This window comes from Rhododendron vialii, chromosome 2a (assembly GCF_030253575.1).
Source record: "Rhododendron vialii isolate Sample 1 chromosome 2a, ASM3025357v1".
Classification (NCBI taxonomy): Eukaryota; Viridiplantae; Streptophyta; class Magnoliopsida; order Ericales; family Ericaceae; genus Rhododendron; species Rhododendron vialii.
In genome coordinates, this window is record NC_080558.1 from 3,420,468 (window position 1) to 3,441,626 (window position 21,159).

General features: G+C 38.6%; 2 protein-coding genes across 3 annotated transcripts; both read right to left on the minus strand.

Annotated features, from left to right (window-relative positions):
- Positions 1–9,598: 9,598 nt before the first annotated feature.
- On the minus strand, positions 9,599–13,733 carry LOC131316804 (protein LIKE EARLY STARVATION, chloroplastic). 2 transcript variants are annotated; one of them, XR_009197285.1, is made up of 5 exons: positions 13,161–13,728; positions 11,770–12,416; positions 10,976–11,166; positions 9,721–10,226; positions 9,599–9,629 (listed from the first exon to the last, which is right to left on the minus strand). XR_009197285.1 is itself a non-coding variant. In XM_058346252.1 (4 exons), exons 1-4 carry the CDS (start codon positions 13,687–13,689, stop codon positions 9,851–9,853), a joined length of 1,743 nt encoding a protein of 580 aa, XP_058202235.1. In that variant the 5' UTR covers positions 13,690–13,733; the 3' UTR covers positions 9,599–9,850. The 2 variants fall into 2 exon arrangements, 1 of the variants encoding a protein (XP_058202235.1); XM_058346252.1 differs by having other exon boundaries at positions 9,599–10,226; positions 13,161–13,733.
- Positions 13,734–18,107: 4,374 nt separating this feature from the next.
- On the minus strand, positions 18,108–20,349 carry LOC131316978 (vegetative cell wall protein gp1-like). The gene is made up of 4 exons (XM_058346558.1): positions 19,980–20,349; positions 18,962–19,027; positions 18,566–18,789; positions 18,108–18,431 (listed from the first exon to the last, which is right to left on the minus strand). The coding sequence occupies exons 1-4, from the start codon at positions 20,347–20,349 to the stop codon at positions 18,108–18,110; spliced, it is 984 nt and encodes a 327-aa protein (XP_058202541.1).
- Positions 20,350–21,159: the final 810 nt, after the last annotated feature.

The following is a 21,159-nucleotide window of genomic DNA, read 5'->3' on the forward strand; positions in this document are numbered from 1 at the left end:
TTTCAGTTGTTTATAGATAATGGTTTAATCATTAGTAAAAAGAAAATGGAGTTGAATAAAGAATATATAGAATACTTAGGAGTAAGGATAGGGAATGAAAAAATACAGTTACAACCACATATTGCACAAAAAAATTTAGAATTTTCAGATAAAATAGAAGATAAGAAAAAACTCCAGTCATTCTTAGGAACCTTGAATTATGCCAGACCTTACATAAAAGATCTTAGCAAAATCATAGGACCCTTGTATAGTAAAACGACCCCAACCGGTCAAAAATACTTCAACCAGCAAGATGTTGATCTTGTCAGAAAAATCAAAGAGATTTGTAGAAATCTACCAGAGCTAGAATTACCATTAGAATCAGATTACATAGTAATAGAAGTAGACGCAAGTGAGAAAGGATGGGGAGCAATACTCCTTAGTAAACTCACTAAATATTCAGCAAAATCCACAAAAAAGATTTGTAGATACTCCAGTGGAAAATATAAAGAAAAGGGAAATTTAGCCAGTATAGATTGTGAAATATTAGGAGTTATTAACGCCATTAATAGCTTCAAGTTATGGTTATTCAAACCCTTTACAGTCAGAACAGATTGCGAAGCAATTGTTAAATTTCATAAGCTTCTTAATGAGAAAAAGATTAGTACTCGTAGATGGCTTAATTTTGTTGATACAATAACAGGTAATGGTTACACAGTAGAGTTTGAACATATAAAAGGTAAAGAAAACACTTTAGCAGATTATTTATCCAGAGAAATAAATACTAACATTTCCAATTTTTCAGATGGCATCTTCCAGCAATGTAGCCAGTTCAACCAGAACAGATCAAAAGTTCTTAACCTTTGGGAGTGTGACTCTCAGAGTTTTCCCTAAACAATCCAGATCCAAATTCGGGTACCTCATCCACAATATCAGTGAGGAACAGAAATGTCTTTTAGATAATCTTTGGGATTCTCACAAAGATGTCCCTAGATTCTTAGCTTGTTTAAATGCTTTAAATATTTTCTTTAATCAACAAAATGGGTCAAATCCAACAAAAAGATTTTCATTTTATTGCGTAGCCATAGGCCGTGTCCCAGGGATTTATTCCTATTGGCCAGAAGTTTTAAAACAGGTAGACGGAATCCCTTCCTCAACATGGAAAGGCTTTCATACCTTTGCAGAAGCAAATCAATGGGCAAATCGCACCATTGGAAATAATTTTTACATTTCAGAGTCTTCTAGAAGAATAAATACTCAGGTAGCTCTTGAGACTGCAGATTTTGAAAATAACCAGGGTTTCAATCAACCATCTTTTAACCAGTCATTTTCTCAACAAATAAGATTTTGTGGTCATTGCGAAACAATGACAAAAAATTTTAGACTTTTAAATAGAAGAAACCAAGATTTTGAACAGGCTAATCAACAGTTGATCAATAATCAACAAAAGCTTGAAGAATAAATAACAACTCTCAAAAAGAAGTTGTTAGAATCAGAGAAGGAGCTCAAGAAAATTAGAAGCCCTTTTACCCCACTGGTAAAAGTGAGAAAGCAGTCTTCCCCACTGGAAGATGAGGAAAAGAATGAGTGGAGTAAGGAATATGATCCAATAGAGCTTTTGCAACCAAAAGCAACCACTATTCTTTCAAAATTTCCCCCAGATGTTATCAATCATATTCAGTACTTAGCCAGACAAGATAGAATTCATTTTCAAGAATACTTATTCTCAGAACTGATCAAGATCAACCAGAATGAAGGTTGTATTCCAGGACTCACTATCTCCTGGAAAACTCTTTATTTACAAGAAAAAGATGTGGTTCCATGTCCAAAGGTTAAATCAACTTGTATTCAGACGCCTTTGGAACGGATGACTTGTACATGTCAACTTGTTTACAGCATCCCTATGGCCAACATAGACATGAAGCACTTCAAACCCTTTTATCTTAGTTTCAAGGATAAAAAGGTGGAAATTACAGAAGTAACTCTTTTGGATTTTGGATATATTCAACAAATTATAATCCATGACCCAGAAGACACCAACAGATTTGGAAGAAAAATTGCAGCATGTGTTCTCAACTCCATGGCAGATCAAGGCACAGCAGTCGAAGTAGTAGTAGAATCAAAGCTTCCAGAATGGACATCTACTGGACAGCTTATCCCTGCTTACCACAATATCCACATCAACACAAATCCTGCAAATACCATTCTCAGAAGAATTTATCATTGTGATAATGATGCTCCATGGGTTTGTGAGGCAAATTCTATAAGAAAGCAGATCAGGCATGCCATTGCCTTCACCATAGCTGAAGGTTTTCATTATGATAGTTTATATGATTATGGGAAGGCACCATTAGTATGTGAAGACCTATTTCAAAAAATTAGGTCCAATGATCACATTCCAGAATTAAAATTTCATTTTGAAACAGGATATGATAATTTAGTCAGGTATTATTTGAAGCAGAAAGACCAGCAAAGAGCCATGCTAACAGGAGAAAATTTATCCAATCCATCTGATCATAAAGGAGACGAAGATTATGATTTTGATGATAAAGCCATCCATAATCTCAACAATGCCAAGGAAGGATGAGAAACAAAGTCAAAAGTATCCTACCATGATAAACAGCAACCTGTCATCACGTGGGTCGATACTTTAAGTAATTTGGAAGTATTCGCCGAAAGCAGAGTACTTTACCACTCTCTGCCAGACAGTCTCAACCACTCTTCACCAACCAGAGAAATAATCAACCACTTTTACTGTTTCAACCACTCTTCACCGGCCAGAGAAATAATGAGCCCAGCTACTTTTGGATATCTGTCTTTGCAACAGTCTTGGTAACAATAATAAAAGGTCTTCTTTTTCAAAAGAAAAGTTGAAAGATGTGACGATGCGGGCCAGTGATCACGCGGCATCTACTATTCTCTTTGAAAAACCGGATCCCTTTTCTTAATAGGTTGCCGGTCATTTTTATTTTGAGTTAGTCTATAAATAGAATGGAGTCTTTCAGTTGTATTTACGACTCTCCTAGCATTTGAACACTTGCTATCTGTAAGCATTTGTGGCAATTGTAATTTGTCGAGTCAATCTTCAGCTTTGTAATCAGCAGCCTGTAATATAGTAAGTTTCTCTTCAGTAATACTCCAGTTCTTTATTGTTCTTTAGGGACTCCCGAAAGGGAACACCCCTATGATCATAAATAAAGTGAATATTGTATGAGTTATATGTCTGTATTACCCAAAGATTTTAATCCAGTTTTTATTATCATCGGTATTTTAAAATCCAAAATTTTAAAGAAGAAATGACTTCAGGCCGTTAAATCATAAAGCCTTCTTGAGTCTTAAACCCGTTTTTGCCAGAGAGTGGCGTTGAGGGAACATAGTATTCGGAGGTAGGTTAAGAAGAAAAGTAAGGAATTCCTTTGAAGAGATTTTGGCACATGAAGTAGAGTGATAATAAAAAGAAAAGATTAATTAATGGGTAATCAGATATATCATTCCATTTACAATATCCAATTTATTTTAAACAGTTTATCTGGATCATGTGGTGGTAAGTACCAAGTAGGATTTACAAATAATTGATTACAAGTTTATATCTTTGCACGTATGAACAAGAAGGAGCATATTTTAATTCATATTCGCAGACTAGGAGAAGAAATATTTACTCAGAATCTTTTGATAAATAGACTTTTAAATACACCCTTATATATCAACAGACCTCGATATAGTACCACTCTTATTAGATTCATAGAAAAAGAACAGGATAAGCTTAGGAATTTAGAACAACAGTTAACAGAAGCACAGGGCTAGTATCTCAGAGCAAAACCATATCACAATTAAGATTAAACTGTAATTATAAGAAGTCTAGGGAAAAGGGAGTAATTAGTACATACAGATGCACCACGTGTAACCAAGTTACACCACACAGGATAATAACTTGAACCAATCACAGTAAGCATGGGTTGGAGCATGGGCTGATATCGTGGTCTGTAGCATCACTCTTTATTTTGTAGAATTGCACTCAAAATGAGATAATCAAACACGGCAGCGCACATCATTCGAGTCTTTATTTGAAAGCGTCATCCGAGACGAAAACCCATATGTAAGGGTTAATTCGTAAGCACGATGACTTCATACACCAATTAATGAATTTCTCTAGGTTCTTGGTATATCTCCTACTTAAGAATGTTCAATGTGGAAATTTTCATTCACCAACTCTTGAGATCCAATGGCAATGGCCGGAGTTCATTGTGATTGTAACTTTCTAGTATTTTTTCACACTTTTTCCTCAATAACGCACTGCTTGGAAAATGAAGGTGGTTTTTTTTTTTTTTTTAATCCACAAAAATGCCCAAAGGGCAAATTAAGGTGGTTGATTGTTTGAATTTTAAACGAGTCTCAATTAGTAAAAGGTACTCTGTATTTGGATAAGGATCATGTAAATATCTTATTAAACAATTCAAAGGCGGAGCAAGGATTTTGAACAGGGGCCAACTTAATAGACTTATTTTTTTTCGCAACATATGCATGTTATGTAATATAGTTTTTCTTTTTGAATACATTACATTATATTTGTAAAGTGAAATGATTCTAGCCTAATCCAGTTAAAGTATACCGATCATTTTATTTTTTTCTCTAGGCTACTTCATCAGTCACATGCCTATTTTTTATTTATGAAAAAAATTGACAAATGAAAATGTAAAATAACCGACTTTTAATCAAATCAAAACCAAAATTATTAATATTATAAGATACACGAATAATTATCTATAATATCCAAAATTAGACATATACAAGATAAAATTTTAAAACTCAGGTCCGGCCCCATATAACTCCGCCCCTGAACGTGGGTTTGGTAACATTGGTAGAACATACTGCAATTTAAGACCTCAACATAAAGTGTCTTCTACTTTAGTCAATGGTAAAATGATAACTGGGGTCTGAGATTTCTTTTCAGTATACTATAATTTAAAGACTTGTTGAAGAAGAAGAAATTTGCATGGAAAAGACAAGGAAAATTCTAACACCACACCCATTTATACATCTATTGTGTTCCACTTTAAGAAAAAGTATTTTTTTTTCAAAATGTTTGAATTTCAAACTCAAATATAATGAAAATGAAAATTATTTTTTCAATTTTTTTTGCACCGTTTAAAAGATCTTAATGAGATCTATCAAACAAGATCCATATTGGTAGGAAAATTATTTGCATAAATACATGATTTTTGAACTTGAAATTACCTTCTTTTTCAAAAAGTACTTTTTTTTAGAAACCGGAACGGCCTCTCATACACTCACACTCACAATAAGGATGGGACCCACACACACTGAGTATGCAGTGTATGCGGGCTCTACCCTTGTTATGAGTATGGGTATGTAATTGGGTGTGAATGAATGTGGTTGTAGAATGATTCAATGCCACAGTCAACAAGTTAGTAGGGTGGTGAGATCACTGGAATAGATGTACAATTTTTCAAGTAATTGTGGTTGTGATATGACCCCCAAGGAGTTGGCTGGTGGTGGTCTCAGGTTAAAAATTTCTCAAGTTCTATCAATATTTTTGGAGTTAATTTATACGGAATCTTGCTCTAATTTTAATCAGGGCCTCTACTAGTCAACGGTGAGATTTGTCCTCCAAACTAGTCAAGGTGCACAGAAGCTGGCTCCGGACACTTGAGTTATCTTAAATTGTGGTTTTGATATTTTTTTTCACATAAATTCAGTCGAGCTCGACGCATAATCGACTAATTAGAAACCCGTGGTTAAGAGAGTTTTTACTTAAAAAAAAAATACGCCAATTTACATTTGGAAGCTCAGCAATTTATGAATTATGAGAGTCTTGCTCGAACCCAGATCAACGGACTCATATCTGCATTCTTTGTAAACCAAAACAGCCTACTCGATTGAAGCTCGTTTGGAATTCGATAAAAGAAAGGATAAGCAATCCAAATTTGTGACTAATGATAGGCGCGTAAATGTTCACATATGCGCTCCCTAATTTATCCTTACTAAATCCTTTTATATTGTTGCTCCGGAACTTAATACTTGATTTTTGTGTTGGAGGTATTTTGGAATACATTCCAAATCATGGTTAGAGCTACAAGAATTAGGCCTTGAAAATATTCTTACTGTGCATTGTTTTGGATGGGCTATTGGTAGCAGCACAATCCAAGTTGTACATGGCTCGGTGGGGCCTAAAAGGGCTACTTTTTATTGCTACTTAGTTTGACTGAGTCTTGGATCAATTAAAAGAGGTGGGGCCTAAACGGGGTTCCGGAATTAAAAGGCACGCATTACTGGAGAAAAACAGAGGGCTGCGCATATACAAATCGAAAGCACCGCGGCAGTCAGTCACAGCAGTCAACAAAAAGATCAGCGCGATGTTCTTCTTTTTGATGTCCGGCTAAACTCGTTTTTAGAGTGTAAATGAAGCTCGAACACTGAGTAATGATGTTTATATTTTGATTTAGTGTTTTATTATTCGAATCGTGATTGTATGACTTGAGGATTTGTTTGCGGTATTAATTTTTCCAATCACATCTTGTGTATGAATTCTTGGGTTTTATACACATTCATACAACAGTTCTTAATTGTTTGTGATAACTGAGTAAGATGGGTTATACTCCATAAGACGTGGCGTACTATTAGACGATCTGTGCCATAGAGACGGATCGTACTAGTAAGACGGTTCGTTCTAGGCAGCGATACCCCATGCTATTTGGTGATTCATAAAAATCTTTTGGCGATACCGTGAGAGTCTGCGAACTCTAACGATATCTGGATTTATTCGAATAATAGACCTTTATCATCATATAGAAATTGTTACAACGGGTCGAGTGGATTCGAAACCCTAGATCTTTTCTCTCATAAACTCTCGTTATTTCTTATTTGCTTTAATTTAATTTAGCTTTTAATAATTTCAAAATTCAACAATCAAATCCTTTTCCGAATTAATTTAGAAATCGGTTGAAATAACTGCAACTCAGCCTTCATAATCCTTGAGAACAAACACTCGGAATACTTGCCGCTATCTTTCAGGTAGTCGTAATTATTCTGCTTTATTAATTATTTTTTATACGAAAACGAAGCAATCAACTAAACACATTAGTCAGTTACAGAGTCAATGGTTTAATCCCACATCGTGACCATATTGTTTTTCTGAACTTAAAGCGCTCTTCTCATTTTTGTTTTAGGAAATTATAAATGCTCTTTGAGATTAAGTAAATTGCAAAATGATAAGTATAACTAGACATGCCTGTCGGTGGCTTCCCCATCAGGAAGTTCGGTTTTTTTTTTTTTTTTTTTTTGGTGCATCGGAAATTAGGAAGTTTGGATATGTGTGTGTTAAAAGGATCACCATGTCTCTCCCTAGTCAACAATTGCCTAGTTGAGTGGGTTAAATGAAATTACTATCTTGCCATCTGCTCAAAAAAAAAACCAATTTCCTAGGCCCAACTTCAATCATAAAAAGGGGCCAATTGTTTCATGCCGTTCGGCCCATCCAAATGATGGGTGGGCTTTCGGACCTACGTCATGGGCTGACTTCCCACATCGGAAAGCTAGGGTTTGTGTGCATTACTGCATTAAAATGGTCCACTTGCCCCTCACTAGCCCAGCAATTGTTTAGTTGAATGGGTTAAGTAGAATTACCCTATTTCTCTCCGCTCAAAAAACAAGCATGTCGATTCCCCAGCATTGGCAGTGACACTTTTTTCTAGTCCTTTCATCATCAAGCTTTGAAGATTGCTAAGGAAGCGATTTTCACACTACCCTGTATCTAAATACAGTCTCTCAATACAATGACTACTGATAAAAAAACTATTCAGATAAAAAACTATTCAAATGAAGCCCTTCTTGGTCCTTTTTTTTGTTGTTTTCTTGGAGTACCCTTAAAAATCACTATCTGAAAACATTGAACGGCTCGGATCATCAAAATTCAATCGGGACGCTATTTAACGGAGTCTTTAACGAAATCCATCAGTCATTTGGATGGAAGGGGTCGTTTTGAGTAACGGAAGATAACGTTGGGAGTAAAATTGGTTTTATTTAAAGGTTGAGAGTCTAATTGAAATTTAGATTAAAGGTTGGGGGGTATTTTGAATTTTTCCCTATTTAAAGACTTGTTGAAGAAGAAGAAATTTGCATGGAAAAGAGAAAACATAACGTAGGAATGAATGTAGGAGAATAGAGAACAATGCTACAGTCAACAAGTTATTAGTAGGGTGGTGAGATGATATCACTGGAATAGATACAATTCTTCAAGGAATTGTGGTTGAAATATGACCCGGAGGGGTTGGCTTGTTGTAACCGTTAGATTTCTTGGAGGGTTCCAACCTAAAATCAATCGGTAATAGGTGGAGTAGCCTCTAGAATTTATTAACCAAGCTTGGGTGACTTGGATGAGCGATGTGAGACAAGTCTAACAGTAACAACCCGCGCCACGGTTGGCTTGTTGTAACGACCCGTACCAGTTGACCTGCTTACCCTTAGCCTAAACACATAGCTCAAAAAGTTAACCTCAGGTTATACAATCGGAATCCCTTATATTTCACATCCATTTCCCACAAATTCCTGATGTGGACCATTTGGGGCTCTCACACTAGTGGTCTCAGATTCAAAACCTCTCATGTGCTATCAATTCTTTTGGGGTTAGTTCATACGGAACCTTGCCCTGACTCTAATCATGGCCCCCCAAACTAGTCAAGGCTAACTCGAACACCCGAATTATCATAAATTGTAATTTTCATATGCCTTCACATAAATTCAGTCGAGCTCGACGCATAATCGACTAACTAGAAACCCGTGGTCAAGAGAGTTTATACTTGTAATCAAAAAAAAAGAGTTTATACTTAAATACGCGGATTCAAAATAAATTTTGAACCTCTGGAATTTATCTGAGTCCTGCTCGAACCCAGATCAACGAACTCGTTTCTGCATTCTATGTAAACCAAAACAGCCCACTCTATTGAAGCTCGTTCGTTTGGAATTAGATAAAAGAAAGGATAAGCAATCCAAATTAGTCGGTTAGAGCAATGGTTTAATCCCACATACCATATTGTTTTTCTGAATTTAAAGCGCTCCTCATTTTTGTTTTTACAAAATGATAAGTATAACTAAACAAGCCTGTCGGTGGCTTCCCATATCAGGAAGTTTGGGGTTTTTTTTGGTACGTTGGAAATTAGGAAGTTTGGGTTTGTGGGACCGGGTTTGTCTGTTCGTTAAAAGGATCCTCTTGCCCCTCACTAGCCAGCAATTGCCTAGTTGAGTGAATTAAATGTGCTCAGAAAAACCAATTCCCTGGCCCAACTTCAACCATGAAAAGGGGGCCAATCATTTCATGCCGTTGGTCCCGTCCGAAGGATGGGTGCGGCTTTCGGGCCTTGGTCATGGGCTGGCTTTCCACATTGGGAAGTTAGGGTTCGTGTGCATTACTCTGTTAAAATGGTACTCTTGTCTCTCACTAGCCAGCAACCGCCTAGTTGAGTGGGTTAAGTAGAATCACCCTCTTTCCCTCCGCTCAAAAAACAAACCTGTCGGTTCCCCTGCACTAGCAGTGACATACTTTTTCAAGTTCTTTCATCATCGAGCTTTGAAAAGCGCTAAGGAAGCGATTTTCACACTACCCTTTATCTGAATACGGTATCTCAATACAGTGACTACTGATATAATTTACATAATGCCTACTTTTTTGGCTGAAAAAGGAAAAGACAGAAATAAGACCAACTCTTATTGCATGTAAACTGTTACACTTGCAAGGATACAACAGAACTTCAGAAAACAGATCTGCTCCTCTTCAAGTTACGTAAGCTACTATATATCCCGTGTATGCCCTTCTGTATGCACCATGGTCATATGAAAACGGAACAATTTTCAAGTCTCATGAGTACTCAGATGGTTTCCGAACTTCACGTAACTGGACTGAATTCTCGAAGCAATGTTCGAACCCAAAATGGGGATACCTCTCGTACCACGTATCTTGCTCCGCATGAGTATCCCAGTGCTCGCCACAGCTGCTCTTTCCATACTTATGCACCCATCCAGATCCGTTGTGACCCTCACCCCAAGTGCGGTTCCAGCGCTCTCCATATTTTCCTTGCCACCATGTCTCCCCTTGTTTGACACCATGAGCATTTGAATCGAAGTTCTCATCCCATTTGTCACCCCATTTTGACCAGCCATCACCCTCGGAGCGCTCGGCCCATTTGTCCGTGTATTTCGTGCTGCTGCCCGTCCCGTCATACTTCTCGCCCCACCTGTCAAACAGATAAACTTGGGTAAACTTGCAGGAGTGATACAACTAGTCTCGGTTGAATAGACGTGGTCTTCAAATGAACGAGTATTCAAATTATTATACTATGAGACAAGCTCACTTTGAAATTTAGGTTTGCGAGTTCGGCATTGAGTTTGGGAGAATTATCGTGATGGATTTGAATTGACCATATTAAATGAGTGATTCAAAATCTTTCACCTAAAGATTGTAGCCATACAAGAATCTCATCAAAATAATCTATTTCTAAAAAATCTCCCACTCATCATTTAGAAAATTCACATCTATCCCAAATGGAACCTTAGTGTAATTGCAACTCGAAGGTTCAACTTCTCATCTAAATCTTACAGGACGATAAAAGAAATCCTAAGAATGGTGTCGTGAGTAAATAACTGAAAAGGATGATGTTCAAACTTTAAAGACCATTTATCAGGACAATGGGAACAATGAAAAAATCAACAAAAAAAAGGGTGAAGGGCAGTAATAAAGACAATTGATTGGAATCATGCTAGTACGTAGGAGAAAATTACAGAAAGATGTAGCAATAGAACTTTGTGTCGGTTACTCAGTTAAGCAGCAGACAGAACAAGGATCGATGCTTCATGCCACAACCTAATTCACATGTTAGATTTTGAGAAAAAACACTAATTTGGAACATTCTCTAGAACCACATCCGAACAAGAACTAACTAGGAATCCTACATTAATGCAGTATGAAAATGTTAAAATTCAATACCTTTCGTGCCAAACATGAGCATGGCCAGGCTCGAGGAGTGTGTTGGGGTCAATGCTGCACCACTTATGTGCCCATTTCTCTGCTTTGCCAGAGGCATCATAGTGTTCCCACCATTTCTCATGCCACTCATCGCCTTGTCCGTTCTTTCCCCACTTGTCGGCTGTTTTCTCAAAGTGCGTAACTCCACAATCCTGCAAAAAGCCACAATACAACCAGATGCTAAGCATATTGAATTCGTAAAATTTTTGTATAAATCTTCATCCATACATGATACATCATTCCATTATTGCTTGTACCGTGGTGTTATTTAGGAAGGCAAGAGATGAGTGAGATCATTTCCGTATCACCAAGGAAAGGCGTATAACTGAAGTTACAGAAAAATAAGTTCCCCTCTTAGAAGGAGCTGTAAATTACTCCCAAAAATCTTTTAAACAGGTCCACAACCATAGCCAAAATAATCATAAACAATCAGAATCTACAGCGTTCCTTTTTAATCCACAAACCCCATTATTTTTCCATGAAAACTGTCTCTTTTACGAACTGCGGCCTGTGCCACATCATGCTAATTTCCACAATTACAACACCACGAGAAAAATGTTAAAATTCGGCGGCAAAGCTCCTATCCATAGCATTATAAACAAAGTCGAGGAGACTACATTTAGGAAAACAGTCGCAGATCTCAGCAAAAATATTCCTCTATGTACTAAAATCACAGGCATAAAAAGGGAAAGGGGAAATCCATTTTCATGTTAAACATGGATCGTATAACGTTCAACTATGCAATGGACACTGACCTGCCACATGGATTCCTTCCAAAACTCACGCCAAACATTTCCAAAACAATCACGTCCTGATTTCTCAGAACCAAGCTCCTTATGCTCAAATTCGTTAGCAGCCTCCCAATACTTTTCCTCCCACTCAAGGGCCTGGTCAGCACTAACACCCCTTGTCAAAGTCCACCTGCAAACAATACCATCAGGTCTTTGTTCAACTCCCGTCTCCTTCCACCACCTTGATCCATCAGGATTGACTCCTTGGGTTACTGCCTCATCCGCCTTATCGAGAGCTTGAGCTGCTTCTGCTGCATGTGCTGAAAATTGAACACCAAGTTCACGTTTCTCTTCTTCGTGAGCCGTCTCTTGACTCGAAATCTCCACTTTCTCAACATCTATTATGGATTCAAGGGGTGGAAGCGGAGGGTAGTGGTTGCTTTGGAAAAGTTTGCTCTCGAGGGGGATTGGCAGGAAATCTACAGATTGTTCTTTCTCTAGTATAGGGTCTGTTTTGCTAGGATATGGATAAGCTTGTCTAGCTAAGTTCAGGTTACTTTCACCATTGATATTTGTATCTGGAGGAGGTGTCCATGACCAAAAGTTAGTACCAGGTGTTCCACTTCCAGTATCAGCTGATAGAGAAATAATAGAACTCTCACTCTCGAGTCCTGTCAGATTTCAACATTATGAACCTTCAAACATTTGCACCCAAACGAAGGATTTATAGATTCAGGAATTACACGGAAATAAATGCCAACAATTAATGACATCACCAAAATATTGAAATTAGATGACATACTGGTTAAAATTTTGAAACATCAGACATATCTTCCATAAGTCAGGATACTTGCTTTAAATTTACTAATACAGACTAGAGCAAGTTCTTCAATTACTAATCCACGTCAGCAATGAGCTTCGAACAGCAAGAAGGGCAATATCGAACAATCGCATGGTCAGATAACAATTTCTTAGTACCTAACATCTGATGCTCATTTTCTAGCTCGCGAACAGCACGGTGAATCGTTTGCAGCACTACACATAACTCAACAAATGTGCACTATTAACCCCAAGGGGTTGTCGCGGTGGTTAATCGACTTGCCTGGGCGGGCTTACCGCCCAAAGGTTGCAGGGTCGATTATACCACCCAAAGGTTGCAGGGTCAATTCCTCTCAAAACGATTTGTCCTTAGGGCCCGCCCAACACAAACATGTTTAAAAGGATGTGGGAGGGACCGGAGAGATTAGTCCGGTTCATTGGGTCACTCTTCGCTCCCAAAAAAAACAAAAAACAAATGTACTATTATTGTAACTCTTTAAATGTATTTCTTTGACTAATTGACATGAAATAATTATTAAAAAAAAAAAAGCCTCTAAAAAGGGAGTAAATTAGAGCTTCAATTGTTTCCCATTTACCTTTCCGATCACCCTCCCCATCTCCACCACCCTCACCAGAAAATCCACCGCTGCCCAACTCACGGGCCATCTCAGCCGGCCCCGACAAACCATCCTCCTTCAGAATCGCCCTGGCCGCGGCAATCGCCGCCGCGGCCCGATCGATCACCTGCAATCTCTGGACCCTATCCCTCTCCTCCTTTGACACTTCCAGAATCTTCTGGAACTCACTGCTCTTCCTCTCCAAGGCCTCCCCACTCTCTCCTCTTCCCCCTCCCCCTCCCCCTCCTTCCGTTTCGGCCGATTTCTCGGCGATTCTCTGGAATTCCACCGCCTTCCTCTCTCGCTCCATGGCGCTCTGCCACATGTCGAGGTACGACTCGCCGCCGCCATTGGAAGAAACCCTAGTTATTATAATCGTGCTCTGTTTTTTGGCTCTGGTTGTGGGTTTGTAGTGTTTGGCGAGTTCTGTGGTGGAAATGAGGGGGTGTTTGTGGGTGTGGGGAGTTCGAAGGGCGGCGCGTGGGCTGGCGCCGACGTGGGACGCCATTTGATGAGAGAGAGAGATATATTTGAAGTTGCAGAGACTGTGAGTGAAGTTGAGTGACTTCCGGTGGTAGTTAATATAAGTAATAAAATTTGGTTAAACTACACTGATCTCCCCCTGAGGTTTCTGACAGATACATTTGTACCCTTGAGGTTGCGTGGTTTTGGTTTTAAGGAAGGCTTTCAGGGTAATAATCGGAAATAGATAGATAGAGAAATAAGAACTTATTGAAAACTGTGCATAAATAGAGGGATTGAGTCTAAAGATCTAAAGCACACATAGTCTTCATGACTTTGGGAAACTTTTCATTCATTTACGCTTATCTATCTTATTACCTACCTTCGTCCAACTAAAAAACTCCTTGACATTAGCATTTACATTTTACTATAAGGTCTCTTTCAGCAATAACTTCGCTGATTCTTTTATTTGTCTGGATATCAGTACAAGTTTACACACTAAATAGTTTAAAATAGCATGTAATATTAACAGGACATGGCGCAACCATCTCCACAACTAGCCATCACAAACTTTGATGACGATACATTCTACCACAACTTTGGTTGTAGTAGGAGTCATGGGTGAATACTATCTCTACCTTTCTATTTTCCTATCAATCTATCATCTTTCTTTGTCTTTGTCTTTAGTAGTGCCATGGAAGATGGCCAATCAAGGTGACTTTAAGACAGTGGTTTGAACAGTGGCAAAAATGGGAGGTGAATCTGAGATTTGGTAGTTGGGCAATCCATACTATAGTTCATGCCTAATAATAATTCAATGGTTTTTGAATGAGACTTAATATTGTGAGAATATAAATGGGGAGACTAGGTATGTTTTCTATTTGACCCGCAAAGGTAGTGATGATGTAACTTTACTTTTAGCCTAGTTAGGAAGGAATCTCTAATAAGGAAATTAGCGTAATATCGAGAAATATAAGGGGAAAATCAATGTTTCTCAGATATCTAATGGGTGATCAGTGCAATTTACAACTGTTTTTTTGGTTTTTTTTTTTTTTGTTTTAATGTTGATGAAGTAGTAGTAGTAGAATGAATTTTGCTTAAATTGGAAGGAAGGTTGCGATGCTTCCTTTGTATTGGAGTTTGGGATTGATCCCACTCCCAGGTTTCAACCAAAGGGAAATAAAGTAAAATAACGATCCCCCAAAAGAAAAGAAAAGAATGTAGGGAAATAGGAGGGCTGGGTTTCTCACAGGTGGCACGTTAGGTACGGAAAAGTTGATGGTAAAATGAGCGGCCTAAAGTTCAGGTGGCTGCCGGATAGGGCCACCATAGAATGGACTGGGGGGGAGCTGCTGTCCCGGCCGAGGAGGCCCGCTCCAGTCTTATTCCGATGATCGAAAACGTTCACTTCGTAGAGCTCATCGAGTTGAACAAGTATGCAAAAAATCAGTTTGATCGGATACCAGAAAGTATCTGATCAGAACACATATAACTTACCAATAATGGGTTTTAGTAGATTTGATCCAGTGTTTCGGATCCATTCTTTTCAAGACAAAAAGGTTTCAATTAGACATATAATAATATCTGATCGAGCTGATTTTTATTGTACATATTCAACTCGACGAGCTCTACGAAGTGAATGTTTCCGATCATTGGAGCAAGACCGGAGCATGGCCCCCTTGGCCGAGACAGCAGGAGGGACAGCAAGCTCCCCCAACTCCCCACAGAATTGTTGCAGTTGGCCCCATTCCAACTAGCACAGCAAACGAGCCAAATTTTGTTCGAGCTCAGTTTCCTGTGTGTATCCATATCCTTTATGGATCAATACGATTTGTTTTCAAGTAGGAAAATATTTTCACACTATTTTTTTTTATAAATGCACTTCGTTTTCTTCTTCTTTTTAACGGATAAATGCACTTTCACTTCTTGTTTTTTAGTAAAAAAATTACACATAAAAGTTTCACTAAGTACAAAAATTGAGTTCATTTATCAAAAATAAAAAATAGTGTAAAAATCACTACCCTTTAAGTAATGCAATGAAACAAATCTCTTTGTGTATACCTTGGTCTTCAAAAGAATCATCGCAGGTGGTCGTGGCTTCTATCTTCGTCTTAGAGTTAACTCTTTTCGAAAAGAGTGCTTTTAAAATTTGAACCATTAATTGCTGAGACGGATGGTAAGATTGAGCGTTACTAAATATTGTAGACAGCAGCCCCCAAGTTCAGATAAGTTAGGCACTGTGGTCGGATTGGGGATTCCTGCAGTGCGGCATGCATTGTAGAGCGTGTAGGGTGGCCAATTCGACTGTCCATTTTGTCATCGATGACTCGTATTTAATCCGAACTTCTATTGATTCAAATCGTCATTGTTGGATTAAAATCCGAGCCGTCGTTTGCCGATACGGATGGCCCGAATCCGCCCTATGGTTCACTCAATTTCCTCCACATATGTTTCATAACCATTCTGAATCGACAGATGGACGGACCGAGGGGAAAGTGGAAAAATCAAAAAAGATTACAATAATAATGGGATGAATGAGAGCCGTGTTTTCGTAGTTCAAAAAATCATTTTTTTTCAAAGTGGTAGCGTACCATATATAGTATGAATGTGACACCTGCCATTCTTGGGTCGCCGCTTTAACTTAAAACAAATTGCGTACAAAAAAAATTGTGGGCATAAATGCCGACACGGATACGTTAACAAACATTCTATGCAAGTCGAATAGTACCTCATCGTACAACTTTACGGCTCATGTTTAATGGGCGATTCCGTATTCGATAATTCATATGCACATAAATTTGTATACGTACATATAGCATTGTTTTGATTAATACACGAGTGATTATGCTGTAGATATATTATGAAATGAGTCGCTCATGTATCGGTAGAATACTTGTATCACAAATGCATTAATAACACCTTATATAGGTAGTATGTGATCACAAAATATAATCATTGTAACATTGCTTGATTACCAATATTGTCGTTCTTTCTTTTTCTTTTGTCAAAATTGTATACATCAACGGGGGTTAGGAAAAAATATGAGAGTTAGCACAAGGGTCCAGAAACTATCCATAATTCTAGCCCCCAAAACCCCATCTCCCGTGAGACTCGAACTTTGATCACATTTGAAGGACAAAATGCGCAACCAACTTCACTAAAAGTAATTCTCAATTTAGTAATTCTTTTGTTAGGCTGGTATTGTATGTCAGTCTTATAGATACAAGTATAGAATCATTACATACAAAACTTACACTCACAATCACACTCTAATTAAAGAAGTGGGATCCATAGCAAGAGCGTTCTCATGGGCCGACTTCCTTGGATTTTACAATCTTACACGAGTACCTCGTAAATGGAATCACAAGGAATTATAGGGTCTAAAAGCTTCTGGAATCACAAGTTATATCACATCTTTTTTCACAACTCAAAAGAATTTATTGATACCTAATAATTTGTAAACAAAAATTAAACTTAAATTTTAAAGACGTAGGTTTAGTGAAATTTGTCATAAAGATGACTGCCAAGAGCCGACTGGGGATCGTGTTATGCAGTGGTGCGTGCAGCACCGTGGTGCGCACATTTGAAACGTCGGATCGTGCATCCGATGACTCGGATCTCATCTTAGCAACGAACAGCTCTCGATCGTTGGTTGCCGAGATGAGATCCGAGCTGTTAAATGCACAATCCGACGGCTCAGAGGTGTGCACCTGACTGCACAGCACCAACCCGAAGTCCTACAAGGTCAAAGGACTCGCCTTAATGCTTGCTTACAAGTTTCAACCCTCGCTAGCACTCGAACTTCAACCACTAAAACCTTGTTCGGTTGTGGGATTTGGGATTTGAATTTTGGATCCTCTCTCCACTCTTTATCCCTATCTTTAATAATTACTCTCATTTTTTTCTATATCTCTCTCCAATCATTACTCATATTTTCAATCATTACTCTATTTCTTACTAGACTCATTACCTACAAATTCAAAATCCCAAAATGAACAAGCCTTAAAAGATTAGCTTTCAAAAGCAACTACCCTCGAGTCCACTCGCTCTCGCCTTGAGACTAGGGTACATTTCTATTCACCTTATTCATTTCCTGTTTTATTGTCTTCTCATATTACGGGTCAAATGCTGTGAGGCGTAGTCTACTAGTCCAGTCCCAATAAACGTGTCGAACACTTATTTAAGGGTGTCCAGAAGGAGTAACATTTAACGGAAACAAATGCCAAATTGTCATTTACCTTGTTATTATCCTTCTTTGCAGTTGCAGAAAGTAACCAACATACTGAAAGGATTAATAGAACATAATAGTAGGATCACTTTGTGGAATTCATAAAACTTATACGTAAGCCCACCTAATATCATCATCACCTCTTGCTCAATTACATAGTGACGGAAAAAAAACTACAGCACATGAAAACCATCATGTCCAAACGGGTGGGCACGACCCGAACCCATTTACATAACTCAATAATCCGATACAGGAGGCGGGATCTCCGGATCCAACGAATGCGGCAGCCCCACCTCCGGGGGCTTCGGCGGAATAATCTCCGGCCCACGCGGCAGAACCACTTCCGGACCTGGCGGTGATGGTGGTGGAGGAGCTTCTGGAGGCAGCGGCAACTCTGTCGGTGGGCCCGGTAACTCCGGGTTTGGGCCGGGTGATATCGGTGGAGAACCGGTGGGCTTCTCCGGTGGAATCGGGTCGTAATCCGGAACGTTGGGAGTCCGAGGCACCTCTGGTATTACAGAGGGTTTGATGTCAGGTCCGGGCGGGTCATGTGCTACCCACTGCCCCGAAACAGATATGTGGTTTGGGAATTTGCACATAATAAATTACTGTATTTACACCGCCGGTATAAATATTTGTTTTCTCCAATCACGTGGCGCAATGCAATTAATTTGGAGGAAATAATTGTTTATACCGACTGTGTAAAGAATTTATTCTCTTTGGGATATATTTTCAAAATGAGACTGTTTTCTTGAGGAGGTGGGATGAGATAAAAGAGACAGTACCGGACATTGTGCGGAGAAGTGAGAATAGCACCATCATACATTGCAGCGAAGAAATATAGGTGTCTTGGTATACATGGGTCCAATTTCTTCGGTCCCAAAAACTTCTGTATTTTTGTACCGAGAAATTTTTCGGCTGTAAATTGTGTGATTTTTTTATTATGATTTAAATTCAACTGTCAAAAAACTCCTCTATATAGGCACATGCATGGGTTTTTTTGGCACAAAAGAAGATGCTGCCCTATATATATGTTGCTATTTGACACATGCATGTGTATATGTAGCATGGAGAAGAAACGTGCACGTACATGCAACAGATTGTCTTTCGTATGACTTCATCACGGGGAATCGGCCACCGGAAATCAAAGTATAACCTAATTACATGCACAATTCTTGATCAGGACTCTAAATACAGTCGCGCGCGTTCGGAACTATTCGATGCATGTGCTGTTACATAGCATGAGATACTCCACTTTTACTTGTTATTTGTTTGAAGGAGAAATTACACCGAAAATTATTTGTAATCTTAAAACTTCTGTAATTATATTCCCATTTGTGCACTTTTACTTGTTATTCGTTTGAAGGAGAAATTACACCGAAAATTATGTGTAATATTTGTAATCTTAGAACTTCTGTAATTATATTCCCATTTTTGTCACTGCGGAGCTGCACTTGCACCAAGTACGATCCTTGATTCGTACGATTCTAGCCAATGATTGACTCCTTAACAAACCTATATTCTTATTTTCATGGAGATTGACTTTTTCACGACTGCTCCGTAAACGGAGCGGCGCAATCTCAGCCATCTATTTGCGTAATTAATGGTTGAGATTCGTTTTTAATTATAATTGGTTACAATTAATTTTTTCGGGAAAAATTTTCATTAAAATCTAGACCTTCCAAAACATTTTTAAACGGCAGCGATTCACTTCCGTAAACTTTCTTTTAAGTTTCTGTAAAGAAGTTTTTCATTTTCATCACCCCTTTGGGCATTCACTTAAATTTCATACAATATACAAATTTGTTTCAAACATTACGCTAATTACAAACCCATCGGGTTGGCCCAGTGATAAGGATAAATCTGTGCCTGTAACATGACAGGGATTCCCTCGGAAATAAATCATGATTTAAGTGGAGGGTCATGACAGTGGATTGTTGTGCTAATCTCTTCCAAAAATTAGTTGTAGTGCGCGTAAATTGGTCCAGACATCTCGGTAAACCAAAAAAAAATGACCCTAATTACAAGCATCCAACTAAGAAAACATAATAAAATAACGCCAAATATCCAGCGAAATTCGTTGAGAACAAATGATTCCCAACACCCACAAGACGCTGGAATTACATCCGGTGCATGTGGCGGGAACACCTCCGGCGGCCCCGGTGGAGTATTATCCCTATTGGGGGGTGGAGCCCGAGGAATGTCCGGCAGGGGCGGCATCGGTGGGTCGGGGAAGTGCGGCACCGGGTCGGGCACAACCGGTGAAGGATCCGCCAACTCTTGCCGCGGATCATTCGGGCCGAATTCGGAAAAAAGTGGGAGTCCGTGGCAGCTGTTGGTGGAGCCAGAGCCCATAAGGGTCGTGGTTGTGGTGGTTCGGGGGGGACATGCCGGTGGAGCTTTTGTGGGCGATAGAAATGAAGCTCTAGTTGTTCTTTTCATAAGGGTGGATATTGCGATTGCAGTGACAATAGACATTTTAAGAGAATTTTGTTGGAAACTCTCGAACTTTTAGTTCATTTCTGGACGTTGGGTTATCAAAAAGTCTACCGATCTGTTTCGTCACTCCACCCATCGCTCTCAATTTTACCATCTAAAAAATATTTTAAACGGTCCGAATTTTAAAAAGTTTCTTCCACGGAAGACTTTAAACACTTAGAGAAGATTTTTTTAAAATCCGGACGATTGATTGTCGGAACGGACCGTGAAATTGAGCATTACGATGGAGAAGTGGTGAAGCAAAGCGGTGGGGTAGCACCGATTACATGTATGTAGGTGTTTGCTAATACCACTATCCATCCGATCGATCAACTTCATGATTTTTCTACAAATGCTTAAAACTTGTAAGGTCTATGAAGTGAGTGGACAATAAGGGGCTTTCTACAAAGCCCAATGACCAATCCTCCTAAGAATTAACGAGGATTCAATGAGTCAAATGTGCAAATTGGTAACTACACCACCGTAACTAGAATGAATATACTCCATCCGTTTCATATTGATAGTTCACTTTTATTACTATGGAGCTTTCAAAAAAATTGTATTTTTAAATTTATAATATTTTTTTTTTATGAACAATATGGATATTTGTTTGATAGTAAATCTCAATCAATTATGTTAGAATTTTGTTTAATATAATTTAAATATATAAATTGTGGAATATATACGATTTTTTAAGCAGCAAGTATGTCGAAAAGGGACCAAAAAATTAGAACGGAGAGAGTATTACATATAGTAAAATTAGAGTTTGCCTTATCAATCCTCTTGATACTAAATTCGGCCGGAGTTAGG